Source organism: Diceros bicornis, chromosome 1, assembly GCF_020826845.1.
Source record: "Diceros bicornis minor isolate mBicDic1 chromosome 1, mDicBic1.mat.cur, whole genome shotgun sequence".
NCBI lineage: Eukaryota > Metazoa > Chordata > Mammalia > Perissodactyla > Rhinocerotidae > Diceros > Diceros bicornis.
Window position 1 is genome coordinate 89,385,834 of NC_080740.1, and position 13,006 is coordinate 89,398,839.

At 42.4% G+C, this 13,006-nt stretch overlaps 1 protein-coding gene across 1 annotated transcript; it reads right to left on the reverse strand.

Moving 5' to 3' along the window:
- Positions 1-3,674: 3,674 nt before the first annotated feature.
- THOC3 (THO complex subunit 3) lies at positions 3,675-12,794 on the reverse strand. Its single transcript, XM_058546278.1, has 6 exons — positions 12,477-12,794; positions 11,572-11,728; positions 9,657-9,861; positions 8,235-8,396; positions 8,013-8,113; positions 3,675-4,275 (listed from the first exon to the last, which is right to left on the reverse strand). The coding sequence occupies exons 1-6, from the start codon at positions 12,741-12,743 to the stop codon at positions 4,112-4,114; spliced, it is 1,056 nt and encodes a 351-aa protein (XP_058402261.1). The 5' UTR covers positions 12,744-12,794; the 3' UTR covers positions 3,675-4,111.
- Between the last annotated feature and the right edge of the window lie 212 nt (positions 12,795-13,006).

Here is a 13,006-nt window from a genome sequence, read left to right on the forward strand (position 1 = left end):
GTGATGAGAGAACAAGGATTTGAACCCAAGCGTACCCACCGTCTCCCTACTCATCAAGCCACACTGCCAATCAGTCCAAACTGACATTACCCAGAGCCTGACACCCTCCCTCCCTTCTCTCCCCAACCCCATCTCACATGCACCTGACCATCTTCTCCACATCCCAGGACACTGCCACCACCTCGGCTTTGCTCCAAGCTGCAGCACCCCTTCTCACATGTCCTCTGCCCTGTATTCACATCCTCTGTATTCAGACTTGCACTGAGCCCATCTCCTCTCCATCCATCCTTTCCCAGCAGCCTCAGCTAACAAGAGCTTTACCCTCCTCCTACTCCTGTTTTCCCCATCGGTTTGCACAGTTCCGACTTATGCTCCACTGTTCACATGCACACATATCCATCATGGGCCCAAACAGACCACAAGCAGAAAGCAGATCTAATATTTCTCCTCTGAACCTCCCACCATGCCCAGGGTGTGATGGATAATCTCCTCCCCTCACAGTATCTACTCCTGGAATGATTAACGCAGCTCACTCAGCTCTGGCGTTCAGAACCGAGAAAGCTGACAGACTGACGACATGTCTCTGCAGCCAGCCCCTGTGTTCTCATTAGAAGCTGCTCCTCACGGGGAAGGGATGTAGTAAGCATCTCCCGTGTGCCAGGTGCTGTGCTAGACACTTCACAAATACTTTATCTCATTTGATTCTCCTAAGAACTTCTCCCAAGGAGAAGAGGATTCATCATCCCCACTTTATGGATGAGAACAGTGGGTCAGGTCAATCACTGCTGGAGCCAGGGTTCAAATCTGGTTCTGCTCAAGTACCAAGCCAGCCTTATTTCCACTGCACCAGTGTCAGGGGGAGAAAAGAAGGCAGGCCCTTACCTACATATAGGTATTTCTGAGTGTGCAATGCACTTCCATATGTACGATCTCTACTCCTCTCCTTAAAGATAGGGCTTACCTTTTAATTCCATCTATGGGCTTTTTTCCTTCCCAAGAAGGTAGACATTTTATGGTTCCTTTTGTGACTAAAATCCTTAGGGAGCAGAATACATCTTGAACAGAAAAGGGCTTAAGAGTGTATCCACCCCATTCCTGGTCATTCTAAACTGAGCCCACTCACACATCACATCCCAACTAGCTCATCACACACAACACACACACACACACACACACACACTTTGCTCTGCTACCTCCCAGAATTGCCCTCTTGCTGATTCCTCTTCCTGTACTCCACCCCTTAGTCTCCTGATGTGGAGAGCATAGCCTGCTTTTGACTTAGAGCTCCTTGGGTCTAACCGCCTCTGGCCAGGACCTCACTCTAGCTTCCCAATACACCCAGTCAGGAACTGCCCCACCCCTCGCCCCTGCTGCACAGCCTTACCCTAACACAGGTTAGGGTGAAGGGAACAATCCTCAAGGCACACACATATACCTCACACAAGCTTAACCTTTGGCAGGTTTCATCCTCGCCTGATCTCATGCCATAGAGAATCCAGGATCTCTTGAGCAAGAGATACCACAATCTTAACTACCTATTTCTTGGCCTGACTTGTAATTCCAGTTAACACAGCAATGGGTCATTGGCACAACAAATCCCAGACTTTCTCTGCCAATTAAAGTCTAGCTCAGAGTGGACCTCACCCACTTCTGGTTTGCTAGTGTTTGGAGCAGTAACTATACAACATGCCTGGACTGAAGGAATAATCAATGGCCAGGTGTGATTCTAAATGGTACCCTTCCGGCTCTGAACTAGAAAACTCACTCAAACCATAGGGGTCCCAGGTGTGGGACAAATTGTGTCATTTCTCCAGGAGGGACCAGACTTCTGAGTCCCTTCAGGACTCTGAAGCCAAGGCACAGAGATGTTGTCAGTAAAACCTTGAAAGTCAGCGAGGGTTGCCACAAGCTGGAACTCCTTCCTCACAGATATGTGTTTTCCTACTGCTCAAGCCTCCCACTAGCTGAAAGCAACAAATCTCCTCTTGTTTAAGTGATAGGTGGCGTGGATCGCTACTTTACACAAACTTTTACTTTACCACACCCAGAGGAAAAAATCCAAGTGGATGGAAGAGGAGGGAATCAGTCAAATATCAAGGATCTAGACTACAACCTTGACATCTGGTTCCAGCGCTAAGGGGGAAATATAGAGAAACACAGCAACCATCGGAGTAACAGATAATAGCAAAAACAAGAAACAATGCACCAAAGTTTACTCCCAGTGACATGAACAACACTGAACTTCTCATATAATGAGGTGGCAAGTTGGTTTGCAACTGAAAAGACCATTCTTCAGGGCAGGTGGAGGTAGAGGCTGTTCTGGGGGCTGGAGGAAATACTACTGAGCCTGAAGACCAGGCTCAATCAATCACGCAGTACCCTGGGCCAATAGTCGACTGCTCAGAGCTGAGGTTTGCTCATCTGTAAAATGGGAATGGCAAAGGGAAACAGAACAGCCATTGCAATAGAAGGTATATGGGACTTAAACAGACCTAGATCTGAATACTGTCACTTAATGAGTAACACCAAGTTACTTGAACTCCCTGAGGTAGTAAAATGGTGATAAAACCCAGCCTCAGAAGGCTGTTGCAAAAATTGAGTTAATAGCTGATGGAAAGTGCTCATTACAGTACCAGACATAGAGAGTGTCCAATAACTAAAAATGTCTATTAAGAGTTACTGGGTGTTTATAATACTGCCCAACATGCTGCTGAGCACATTGCATACTTTATCTTGTCATACTTGATTTGTCTAGCCTTCAAGATTTTTATAAAGATAAATGTTTTTATATATAAATATGAGCATAAGAAACTCCTAGAGGATATACACAAAAATGCTAATAGTGGTTTTATCTCTTGGTGCCAGGAATATTTTTCTTTTTGCTTACCTGCTTTTTCCAAAATTTTCTACAAACATCACTTACTGAGGTATACTTCTTTTTTTTTTTTTTTTAATGCTGAAATACATTAAAACACAATGAAAATCAAGATGTTGCTTATAGGTAGCAATCCCCTACATGAGCCATTCCTTTTGGAGGTAAGAGCTAACGAAAGCTTTGCTTTCCCTGGGGAGCTGGTATGTGTTTTTCTTTTTAATAAGAATTAGCTGACTATCCCCTTCTTCACTTTGCCACCAGGAAGTGGAGAGCCACAATTTTAGTTCAATCAATCAGTTAGGTCCTTATTCTCTGCATATTTCTGTTTTAATTGCCCCCATCTTGACTTTCTCTTCTAATTTATATGTCTTATCCTGATTATGCATTTTTCATTTATATTTTACTACTTTTCTCAGTGTTTATCATAAATTTATCTACAAACCCTTTGAAGAATGAGGCCAAGTACACGTACACATAAACATTAACAATATATAAAGGACTGCAATTGTCCATGCACTTCACGTTCTGTCCCTGCATTTTAGAGTTCTTAGTTAAGACATTAACTGATAGAATTACAATCTTTAAACTCTGAGTTTTTCTAAAAATGCAAAACTACATCGCCCTGTAATAATATAATAAAATAATAATTTTATTATATATAATATATATTATTTTATTATATATTATATATTATATTGATATAGTTAATATTAATATTATATTATATATTATTATATTATTATTAAATATAAAATATATAAATATATAATATATAAAATAATAACCATAATTTTAAAAGTCCCATACTAAAAAAGTCAGTTTTATTAAATGCTCAGTTCTCACAATTATATACATTTCTTTAATTATAAAAAAATCTTCATCCCCATCTCACCCTTCCTCACCCACCCCTCCAAACTAGGTATTATTTAAGCAGAAGCAAGCTCAATAAGGTCTACTACACGCCCAAAAGCAGGAAGACAGCAGGTCCCCAGAAGACAAGGTACACTAGTGTCATCACTCACACTGCAGAGCCCTCATGCAGGAGGGAAAGAATGGGAACTGCTAACATAACGAATAGGAAGGGAACTCAAATGGGCAGCCTGACAAAAGACTTTTATAATTTATACCAATTTACAAATACTTTAGGTGCCCACCAACTCCAAGAGAACAAAGCAAACTAATTACACAAAGGAAGGCCTCTGCCAGGGCCTCCTCTCCCCATGTCAGGTCCTCCTATCAGGAATCATTAGGAAGCCCAAACAGCTTCACAGTTCCTGCTTCCCGACTGCTGTCATATTTGCCGTCTTTGTCATCACAAGCAAACGCCAGCAGAGGCCTTTTAGGGTGCCAAGCCACGGTGAAGGTCGGGGACTCACACTGCACCTCCCATAGCTTGTCTCCTATAAAAATCAATATAGAGAAACCAACCAATATGTTAATAATGAGAGACCACACTTATTAAATACTTACCTATATTAATTTGTTTAATCCACATAATAACCCCATGAGATTAAATACTTACCTATATTAATTTGTTTAATCCACATAATAACCCCATGAGATAGGTACAATCATTACCCCATTTCACAGAGGAGAAAACTGAGGCACAAAGAGGTCACAAGCCAGTAGGTGGCAGAGGAGGATCTGAACGCAGGCAGGTTAACTTAAGAGCCTATGCTCTGAGCCCCTATTCTATACTCCCTGGAAAAACAGTAACAGCAGTTACGATTTGTTGAGCACCGCTTATGAATCAGATGGACCATACTTTGAATAAAGTATAATGACAACCCAGCAAGGCAGGTAATAATTTTAAACCCCATTTTTAAAGAAATGGGTAACTTAACAGTTAAGTCACACCTCAAGGAAGAAGCAGAGTTAACACAGGAAATTAGTCTTGTTTCCAAAGCCACAGAGCTTTCTAATAAACCACAATGCCTTACAAATAGATTTCTTTTCCCAAAAGTCCTATTCCTTCTACTTGTTGAAATTAAACATGATTTTCCCAAAGCCGTTATTCCTAGTCCTGCTTTACTGTTTTTCAACCTTAGGGTTAAGATTTTAATGTAGTAAAACATTTACAGTGTGGTGCCAATTTAAAAATGCAGGACACATTGAATTATACACTTAAAACTAGTCAACTGTATGGTATGAGAATTATATTTCAATAAAGCTGTTTAAAAAAATATTATTCATATACACATGCATGTGTGTATGAGTGTGTGTACATACACAGAGAGAGAAAGAGTTTTTTTTAAGTAATTCTATTTCAGGGACAGTTAACCACTCTTCATGATACTAGGATCTGGCAGTCTATAGCTATACATCTGAGCAAATTTCTGAGTTACAGACATAAAGAACGGTTTCAGAGTCTGCTCCTCCTTTCTCATTCCTCTTGAGGCCTTTCACTCCATGTCATTTGCTATGGGATTGGTTAAGATAAAGAGATTTGTACAGTTCAAGAAAACCAGAGTAGACATGAAGAAGACTTCTAAGATGTTTCCCAAATAACCATGTGGCTTCATAAACTTTAACATCTTGATCGTGTATTAGAAAGTTTAATCTCTAAACGACAAATAAGGTGCTGACTGTGTGAGACCTACATTACTATTCCAGACCATTAAAGTTCCAACAGACTGAGGCAATGTGTATGGCGTGTCTGAAAAGCTGAAAATCAAGTGGACTGTATTAAAATGAGGTTCTGTTATATCTGCTATCAAGAATAAAATTAAAATTAATTCTTACTTTGTTTTACATTTATCCATTAAAAATATGTAGGATACAAAATTGTATCTAATATATGATTCCAACAACATAAAAAATATCTATATAGGAGGAAAAAAACACTAGAAGGAAATATACTAAATGTTAGCAATGGTTATCTCTAAATTATGGACCTGTGTGTGACTGTTAATTTCTTTATATTTGTTAGCATTTTCCAAATATTCTATAATGAGCATGTATTACTCTTATTTTACAAACTAATCTATGAAGACATGCTTACTGCATAAAATTCAAACAGTACAGGGCACAAAGCAGCACTGTACAATAGAAACTTCTGTGATGGAAACATCCCATATGTGCACTGTCCAATACAGTTCTCACTAGCAACATGTGGCCACTGAGTCTTTGAAATGTGCCCAGGGTGACTGAGGAACTAAATTTTTAATTTTGTTTAACTGATTTCCATGATGATTAATAATTTAAATTTAAATTTATCCTGTTTCCTTATTGCAATCTTCCTCCAATCTTCTAAGTCTGATATAAATTCTTCCAAATGTTTTTCTACAATATTAGCTTTGGTTTCTCTCCCTAAATGGGAACACATCACATGCACTGACTGGCCCCTGCTTTGCGCTTTCACTACCACGCCTCGCAGATCTTTCGCGTCAGCCCATAGCCAGCTGCCTTTCTCTGGGCATACTGTAACACGAACCTATCACAACTTATTTAATTAGTCCATGATAATGAAAATTTAGACTGTTTCCCATTTATGCATAAAACAACGCTGTAAATAATATAACTGTGCTTTACTTTGATAATCATCTTGCTTTTTATTTTTAACCTAGGTTATAGAGAAAATGAAAAAAAAAAACCAACCAACATGTTAAGAGTATTTGTCTAAATCATTTTTAAAAAGTAATACAGCCATATTTGATATATTCCGGAAAGATTATATGTGAATTAAATCACATTTTACATGTATTAGATAAAGTAGATAATTAAAAGAAATTCGTACAACGATGGCATGGGAAAAAGACGCACATGTACGCATTGCACTAAGCAAACACGCAATCACCGTTCTGTAAGGTGGTTTAGTCCTTCACAAAAGGTGAACACCTTAGACCCAGTAATACCACTTCGATGGTCTACCCAAAAGGATGACCACACAAGGAAAAGGAAGTACATAAGTGACAGTCATCACAGCATTATTTATAATGGTGCAAAGATTAGAAGCCACCTAATAGTTAGGCAGCTTAAGCCTTCCTGGCACACAGTCAAGTACATACTAGTATATTCAGAGGAATTCTAAACCCCATTACAGCGGGCAGTGGAGCTCAGCAGCCAGCGCCATGAGAGAAGCTGTACCACCCTGCAGGCGAGGCGAGCAGGCCCCAGAGCAGCAGGGGAGCACCCCTGCATCAGAGGAACTGGGGTCACACAAAGGAGCTGCCGTCTCTCTGGATGGCTGGACAACACTCACCACAATGTTATCAACAGTGGCACTCTTTAAATGGTGGAATTTCAAGTTTTCTACTTTCTTCTTTGATGTTTTCTATATAGTTTGAATTCTTTTACTAAAGTACCATGTATTTCCAAAAACAATAAAGCTACGTTAATAAATCAATCTGAGGAAATTCTTTTTGTGTGTGTGTGTGTGTGTGTGTGAGGAAGATCAGCCCTGTGCTAACAGCTGCCAATCTTCCTCTTTTTTTTTTGCTGAGGAAGACTGGCCCTGGGCTAACATCCGTGCCCATCTTCCTCCACTTTATATGGGATGCAGCCACAGCATGGCTTGCCAAGCAGTGCATCGGTGCGCGCACGGGATCTGAACCAGCGACCCCAGGGCTGCCGCAGCAGAGCACGCACACTTAACCACTTGCACCACCGGGCCGGCCCCAGAGGAAATTCTTTTGTAAAATGAATACTCTCCTCCCATTTTTCTATAGCAAAGTTGTTTTGTTGCTTTTAAAGCAAATCACATCTACTTTGATAATTCTTTAACTTATAAAAAAATACATTTTTTAACTTCACATGCAGACAAAAGACAGAAATATACCACAACGCTTAAAGAGGTTGCAGTTAGATGGTGCGACCATAGGCGATGCTCTTTTCTTCCTCCTACGTTCTGTATTTAAAATTTTTCATTATAATGGAAGAATTTAGAGTTAATAAATGCAAAATATTTTCCTAAATCACTTTCTTTCAGACTCGCCCCCTTCTTTTCCTAACTCTTTGCTCCCTCATACTCGATTATAACAGTCATAATAAACAAACTTGTCTTAAGGAGACAAAGTCATTTATGATAATGCTGGGGAAGTAGAGGTGTAGAGAGATGAAAATACACAACAACAGAAGTCCTGACGGCCAGAGATGAAAGGCAGAAGATTCTCATTAAGGTAGCAAGGGTTTTAGTTACCTGTCTCTACTTCAGCAATGTCAATAAAATGATCTTCGGATGCTGATGCCAGCATTTTCCCATCATGGCTAAAACTGAGGGTCCTCACAGGCCAATCCAGCCTACGATACAGAGCAGACAGAGGAGATATTAGAATAACCCAATAAGAGGAGCGCACAATTTCACCCAAAATGAAATAAAATTAATTTACCCAACAAGAAAAGTGCTGGCAGAGTCACTCACCTGGAAAAGCACCGAACACACACTAACTCGTCCACATCCCAGAGGCTGACCAAAGCGTCTGCACTTCCTGTGGCAAAGTACTTCCCCGTGGGGTCAAACTTGATACAGATGCAGTTGGAAGGATGGGCATTGATGGACTGCACAGGCTTCAGCTCTGGGTAGCTGAGAAACAAGATAGACAGCAATCAAATTGTGGGAGGAGGACTGAGGTGCTAAGACCATAACAGGAGACACTGAGGAAGAAAACCAAAGACAACAGAACAAATATCAAAGACTGTAATTCAAGAAGACTTTCTTGAAATAAAAAAGATTTCAAACAACACACTGAAAGGGCATACCACATACCTGAGAATATGAACCCAGACTAACCAACATGAAGACATATACTGGTAAAATTACTGGATACAATTTAAGTTGCTAAGCATAGAATTCTAGGCCTTTTATAATCAGGTCCCAAATTACATTTCAACTTTATCTTCCCATTTTTAGGCCCTCTCTTCAGATACTTTATCTGCCACCACTTCCAGCAACCCTACCAACCACTCTCCAAGCAAGTCATGCTCATTCACACCTGTTTTGTCCATTGTGTGGTTCCCTTTTACTGGTTCTTAAAATTCTACTCATCTTTCAAGGTCAACCTCAGAAGCTGCCTCATTCAACTCCCAACTCCTACAGTCAATGTGATGTTTCCTTCCTTGGGATTCCATAGCAAACTCCCAGCCCCTCTATCACAGAACTTATTTCATTCTGCCTTGCATTGCTCACCGAGGATAGTAGAAAGAACAGAAACAGACAGACTTGAGTTGCAACTCCACAATTTCATTCATCTAAAGAACAAATATTTACTGAGATCCTTACTTTGTGTAGCAGGTACTGGGCTACACACTGGGAATTCAACAGTAAACAAGTTAAACACAGTCCCCACCCTCATGGAATTTACAGTCTAATGCAAGATACAGACAAGTAAACATGCAGTTGCAACATAGAATGAGAAATGCCACCAACAGGAAGTACATAAAATAAGCCTCTAACATGCCTCTCACCTTGGGGGAGGGAGGTGATGAAGATGGCCTCCCTGGAGGGAAAGTGATACTTTAGCTGAGACCTTAAGAGTATGAATTAGCCATAACTCAAGGTACATCCAGTTCTAGTGCTCACTAGCTGACTAGTGACTTAACATCTCTGAATTTCAGATCCTCATCTGTCAAATGGGAAACACACCATCAACTCCCTGGAATTTCTGTGAGGACTCAGTAAAACATAAAGTGCCTGGCTCAAAGATGCTCAATAGGGGGTTAGAATTCTTTATTACTACTTGTCCTTTAAGCTCCTTCAGGATAGACTCACATCTACTTCATCTCCATATCTACCACAGCACCCAGTACAAACACATGACAGTTCCCTAAGCTAGAACCCCCTCACCTGAGGATGTTGATACATCCGTTGCCATTTGTCAGGAAGAACATGTTATTGTCATTGTTCCAGGAGATTTCATTGACCTCAAACTTGAACTGCTCCTCTGCTTTGGAACGGTGTGTTTTGGCATCAATAAAGGTCACCACATCATCCTTGTTGCCTACAGCAATGGTCTGCCCGTCGGGACTCCAGCAGATATTAATGTTCTCCCCTGGGAACGCAGATAGAGTCAGCAAAACACTGTTTGCCCGTAATCCTCCAGAAGTTTATTTTGTTATTCTAGACAGACCAGAGCTATCTCTAGAGCTCATTCATGAAGGTCCTAGTCAAAGCAACTACGACCCGGAAGGGGACTACCACTTACGGGTCACAACCAGTCCAGCACATTCATTTACAAATTTCCCCATTTGGTCCTCACAATATTTCTCTCAGGGACACTTCATTTTACAGTGTAAAATTTTTATAGGATATAAAATTATCCTCATTTTATAGATGAAGAAATGGAAGATAAGAGAGATGAGCTGAAATGTCAAAGCAAAGGAACAGAGCCAAGATTTAAACCCAGATTTGACTACAAAGCTTCTTATTCTCTCTTATACCACCATTTCCCCAACTCCAGTCATTTACATGCCATTGTCACAATTTTTATCCTAACCATGTAACTGCTATATTTTTCTTTATTCAAGATTTTTCCTAATATTGAATCAAAAAATTTTACTTAGGGACCGGCCCGATGGCGTAGCAGTTAAGTGTGCGCGCTCCACTGCTGGCGCCCAGGGTTCAGATCCCGGGCGCACACTGATGCACCGCTTGTCAGGCCATGCTGTGGCAGCGTCCCATATAAAGTGGAGGAAGATGGGCACGTATGTTAGCCCAGGGCCAGTCTTCCTCAGCCAAAAAAGAGGAGGACTGGCATGGATGTTAGCTCAGGGCTGATATTCCTCACAAAAAAAAAAAAAAGGAAAAAGAGAAAAAAATTTTACTTAGATTTAGCTTCAATTTAGCAATAAATTCTCAGCTAGTTCTTTTTCTCTAGTAGACATTAAAACATATACATAACCAGTTTCTGATGGGTTACCCAGACGCCACCTAAATCACTCATGCATCACCAGTTATATACTTAGGGAAGGCACTACACCATTCCACCTCCAGGTACAAGTCTTGTCAACAAAGTCCGTGGCCCACACTGAACACAACAATTAAAAATTTTGTCAACCTTACCAATTCTAAGATACATATTTTTTCACATTTTACTATCTATGATGCAACTGAAAACGCATCAGGATGCATCTCAAAATTTGGGGAGTACATGGTTATCTGGAAGCTTTATTTTCTTTCCTAATGGAACATAAAATATTGGTGCATCTTATAATCAATGACATCTTAGTCAACGGAATAAGATAAATGGCCTCAAGGTTTATAAGACGATACCAGGTGAAGAACAGAGTCTATAAATGTACTGCACAACTTCCAGGTCATTTTCTCCCAGATCACCAAGACCATTCATTCCAAGATCAGCCATTCTAGCCTATCAGCAGTATCCCAAATTCTCCATGCCTTTGCACGTGCTGTTCCCTCCTGGAAGTGCCTCCCTCCCCATTCACCCAAGTACCCTGACCACTTTTGCTCTGTGAGGCTATCCTGTCTCCTCCAGGCAGACTTAAGCATTTCCATTCTGGGTATCCACATTATAGACCTTCTCCACTATAAGATGAACCATGTTGTATTATGTTAGGGTTTTTTTATCCATATGCCTCTCTCCCTGCACTAAACCATGAGGTCCTTGGAGCTGCAGACTGTCTTATTCAGCTCAGGATGTCCCACACCTAACACAGGACCACGTATGGAGAAGATATTTGGAAAATGCTTGTTGAACAAATAGAAGTAGCTTATCTTCCTACTGCCCTCTCTCTGAAGTCACCTTTAGTGTTCACAGTGGCAATGCATTTGGTGGTCCTCACATCCCAGATGCGAATGGTTTTGTCTCCAGACGCAGTAACAAAGAGGTCAGGATTACTTGGATGCCAACAAAGCTGGTCCACGCTATCCCCATGTCCCCGATAATTGTTTTCTTTGACCTGAAAGAATAGAATCCAAATGTCACTTCACACATATGTTACCTGCTTCCACATGTAACAACCTCATTCAAACCAAGATATGTTGTGACAAAAAATCTGGATAATTAAAGAGTCCAGTCCTTCCAAGCCTCTTCCCCAAAACTCTTTCCAATACTGCCCCCCCTTCCTCCTCAATCAATCTGAACTGTTCTGAGGCTGTGTTCCACATCAATGCCCTTACTCTTCTGTCCTTCCTGGCCTTTCTCTTCCTATCTGGTTTTCCACCTCACTCTGCCACCAAGGTTCCCAACCCACCTGCTCATTCACACAGGACGCCCTATCATTTTCAAAGGAGCCCTCCTGACCATCATGCAATTCCTTCCTACCACTCCCCCACACCCCCACCTCACCCCAGGCCCATCCCTCCTCCTCACCACCAGTCTTCACCCTCTCCTCACCTCCACTCCCCCTCATCTTCACCCCTCCTTACTATAGACTTCCTACACACCCCCACCTCCTCCTTCCCCTGTCTTCTTCTCCACCACACCCCTTCCTCACTCCTTACCACTCCAGCTCGTTCATGCTCCCTCGACACCCCACACTCCTTTCTCGCACCACACCGCCTCCTCACCCCCACACCCCCTCCTTACCCCTCCCCTCGCCTCCTTTTTACCCCCTCCACTCCCCTCACCGCCATTCTCTCCTCACCACCACACCTCGCTTCACCACAGCCCCTCTCCCTGGCCTAGGCCGGGCCCTGCCAGCTCACCAACCGGTCCTTCTCCAGCAAGAAGACGCTGGCCGTCTTGTCAAAGGACCCGGAGGCCAGGCGACGTCCGTCGCAGCTCCAGGCCACCGAGTGCACCTTGGCGCTGTGCGCCGGGAACTCGCGCGTCTTGCTGTGCCCCCGGAACAGCTCCTGCATCCCGAGGACGTAGCGCGTCGGGCCGCTGGTCACTGAACACCAGGGGGCCATTGAGCCAGGACCGCTCTGGCCCAGCGCCGAAGGCCCCATTGCCGCCGCGGGGATCGCCATGGCCAGCTCCCGCACACCAGCGCAGCTGCCACACCTCTGGAACGCTCAGTCCTGCCGCCCACGCCGTCGTACGCATGCGCTCGGAAGAGGCCTCTCTCCGCGCAGCCGCACCGTAGGCCACCCCGGAAGGGACTACAAATCCCGGCATGCAGTGTGCGCCCGCCTTTGTGTTTTCAAATAGTACTGATTTCGCTTTCAATTTCTTTCACAGTTAACGATTCTGAGGTCTTTAGGGTCCTTATTTCCCCCTTACCTATTGCTTG

Bases quoted from the DNA above. Each gene is read 5' to 3' on its own strand.
- THOC3 (XM_058546278.1), bottom strand. From the start codon at position 12,743: ATGGCGATCCCCGCGGCGGCAATGGGGCCTTCGGCGCTGGGCCAGAGC. The intron at 11,729-12,476 runs GTGAGCTGGCAG...CTATTCTTTCAG, and splicing joins TGCTGGAGAAGGACCGGTTG to GTCAAAGAAAACAATTATCG. The intron at 9,862-11,571 runs GTGACTTCAGAG...CTGCGTTCCCAG, and splicing joins TGCCACTGTGAACACTAAAG to GGGAGAACATTAATATCTGC.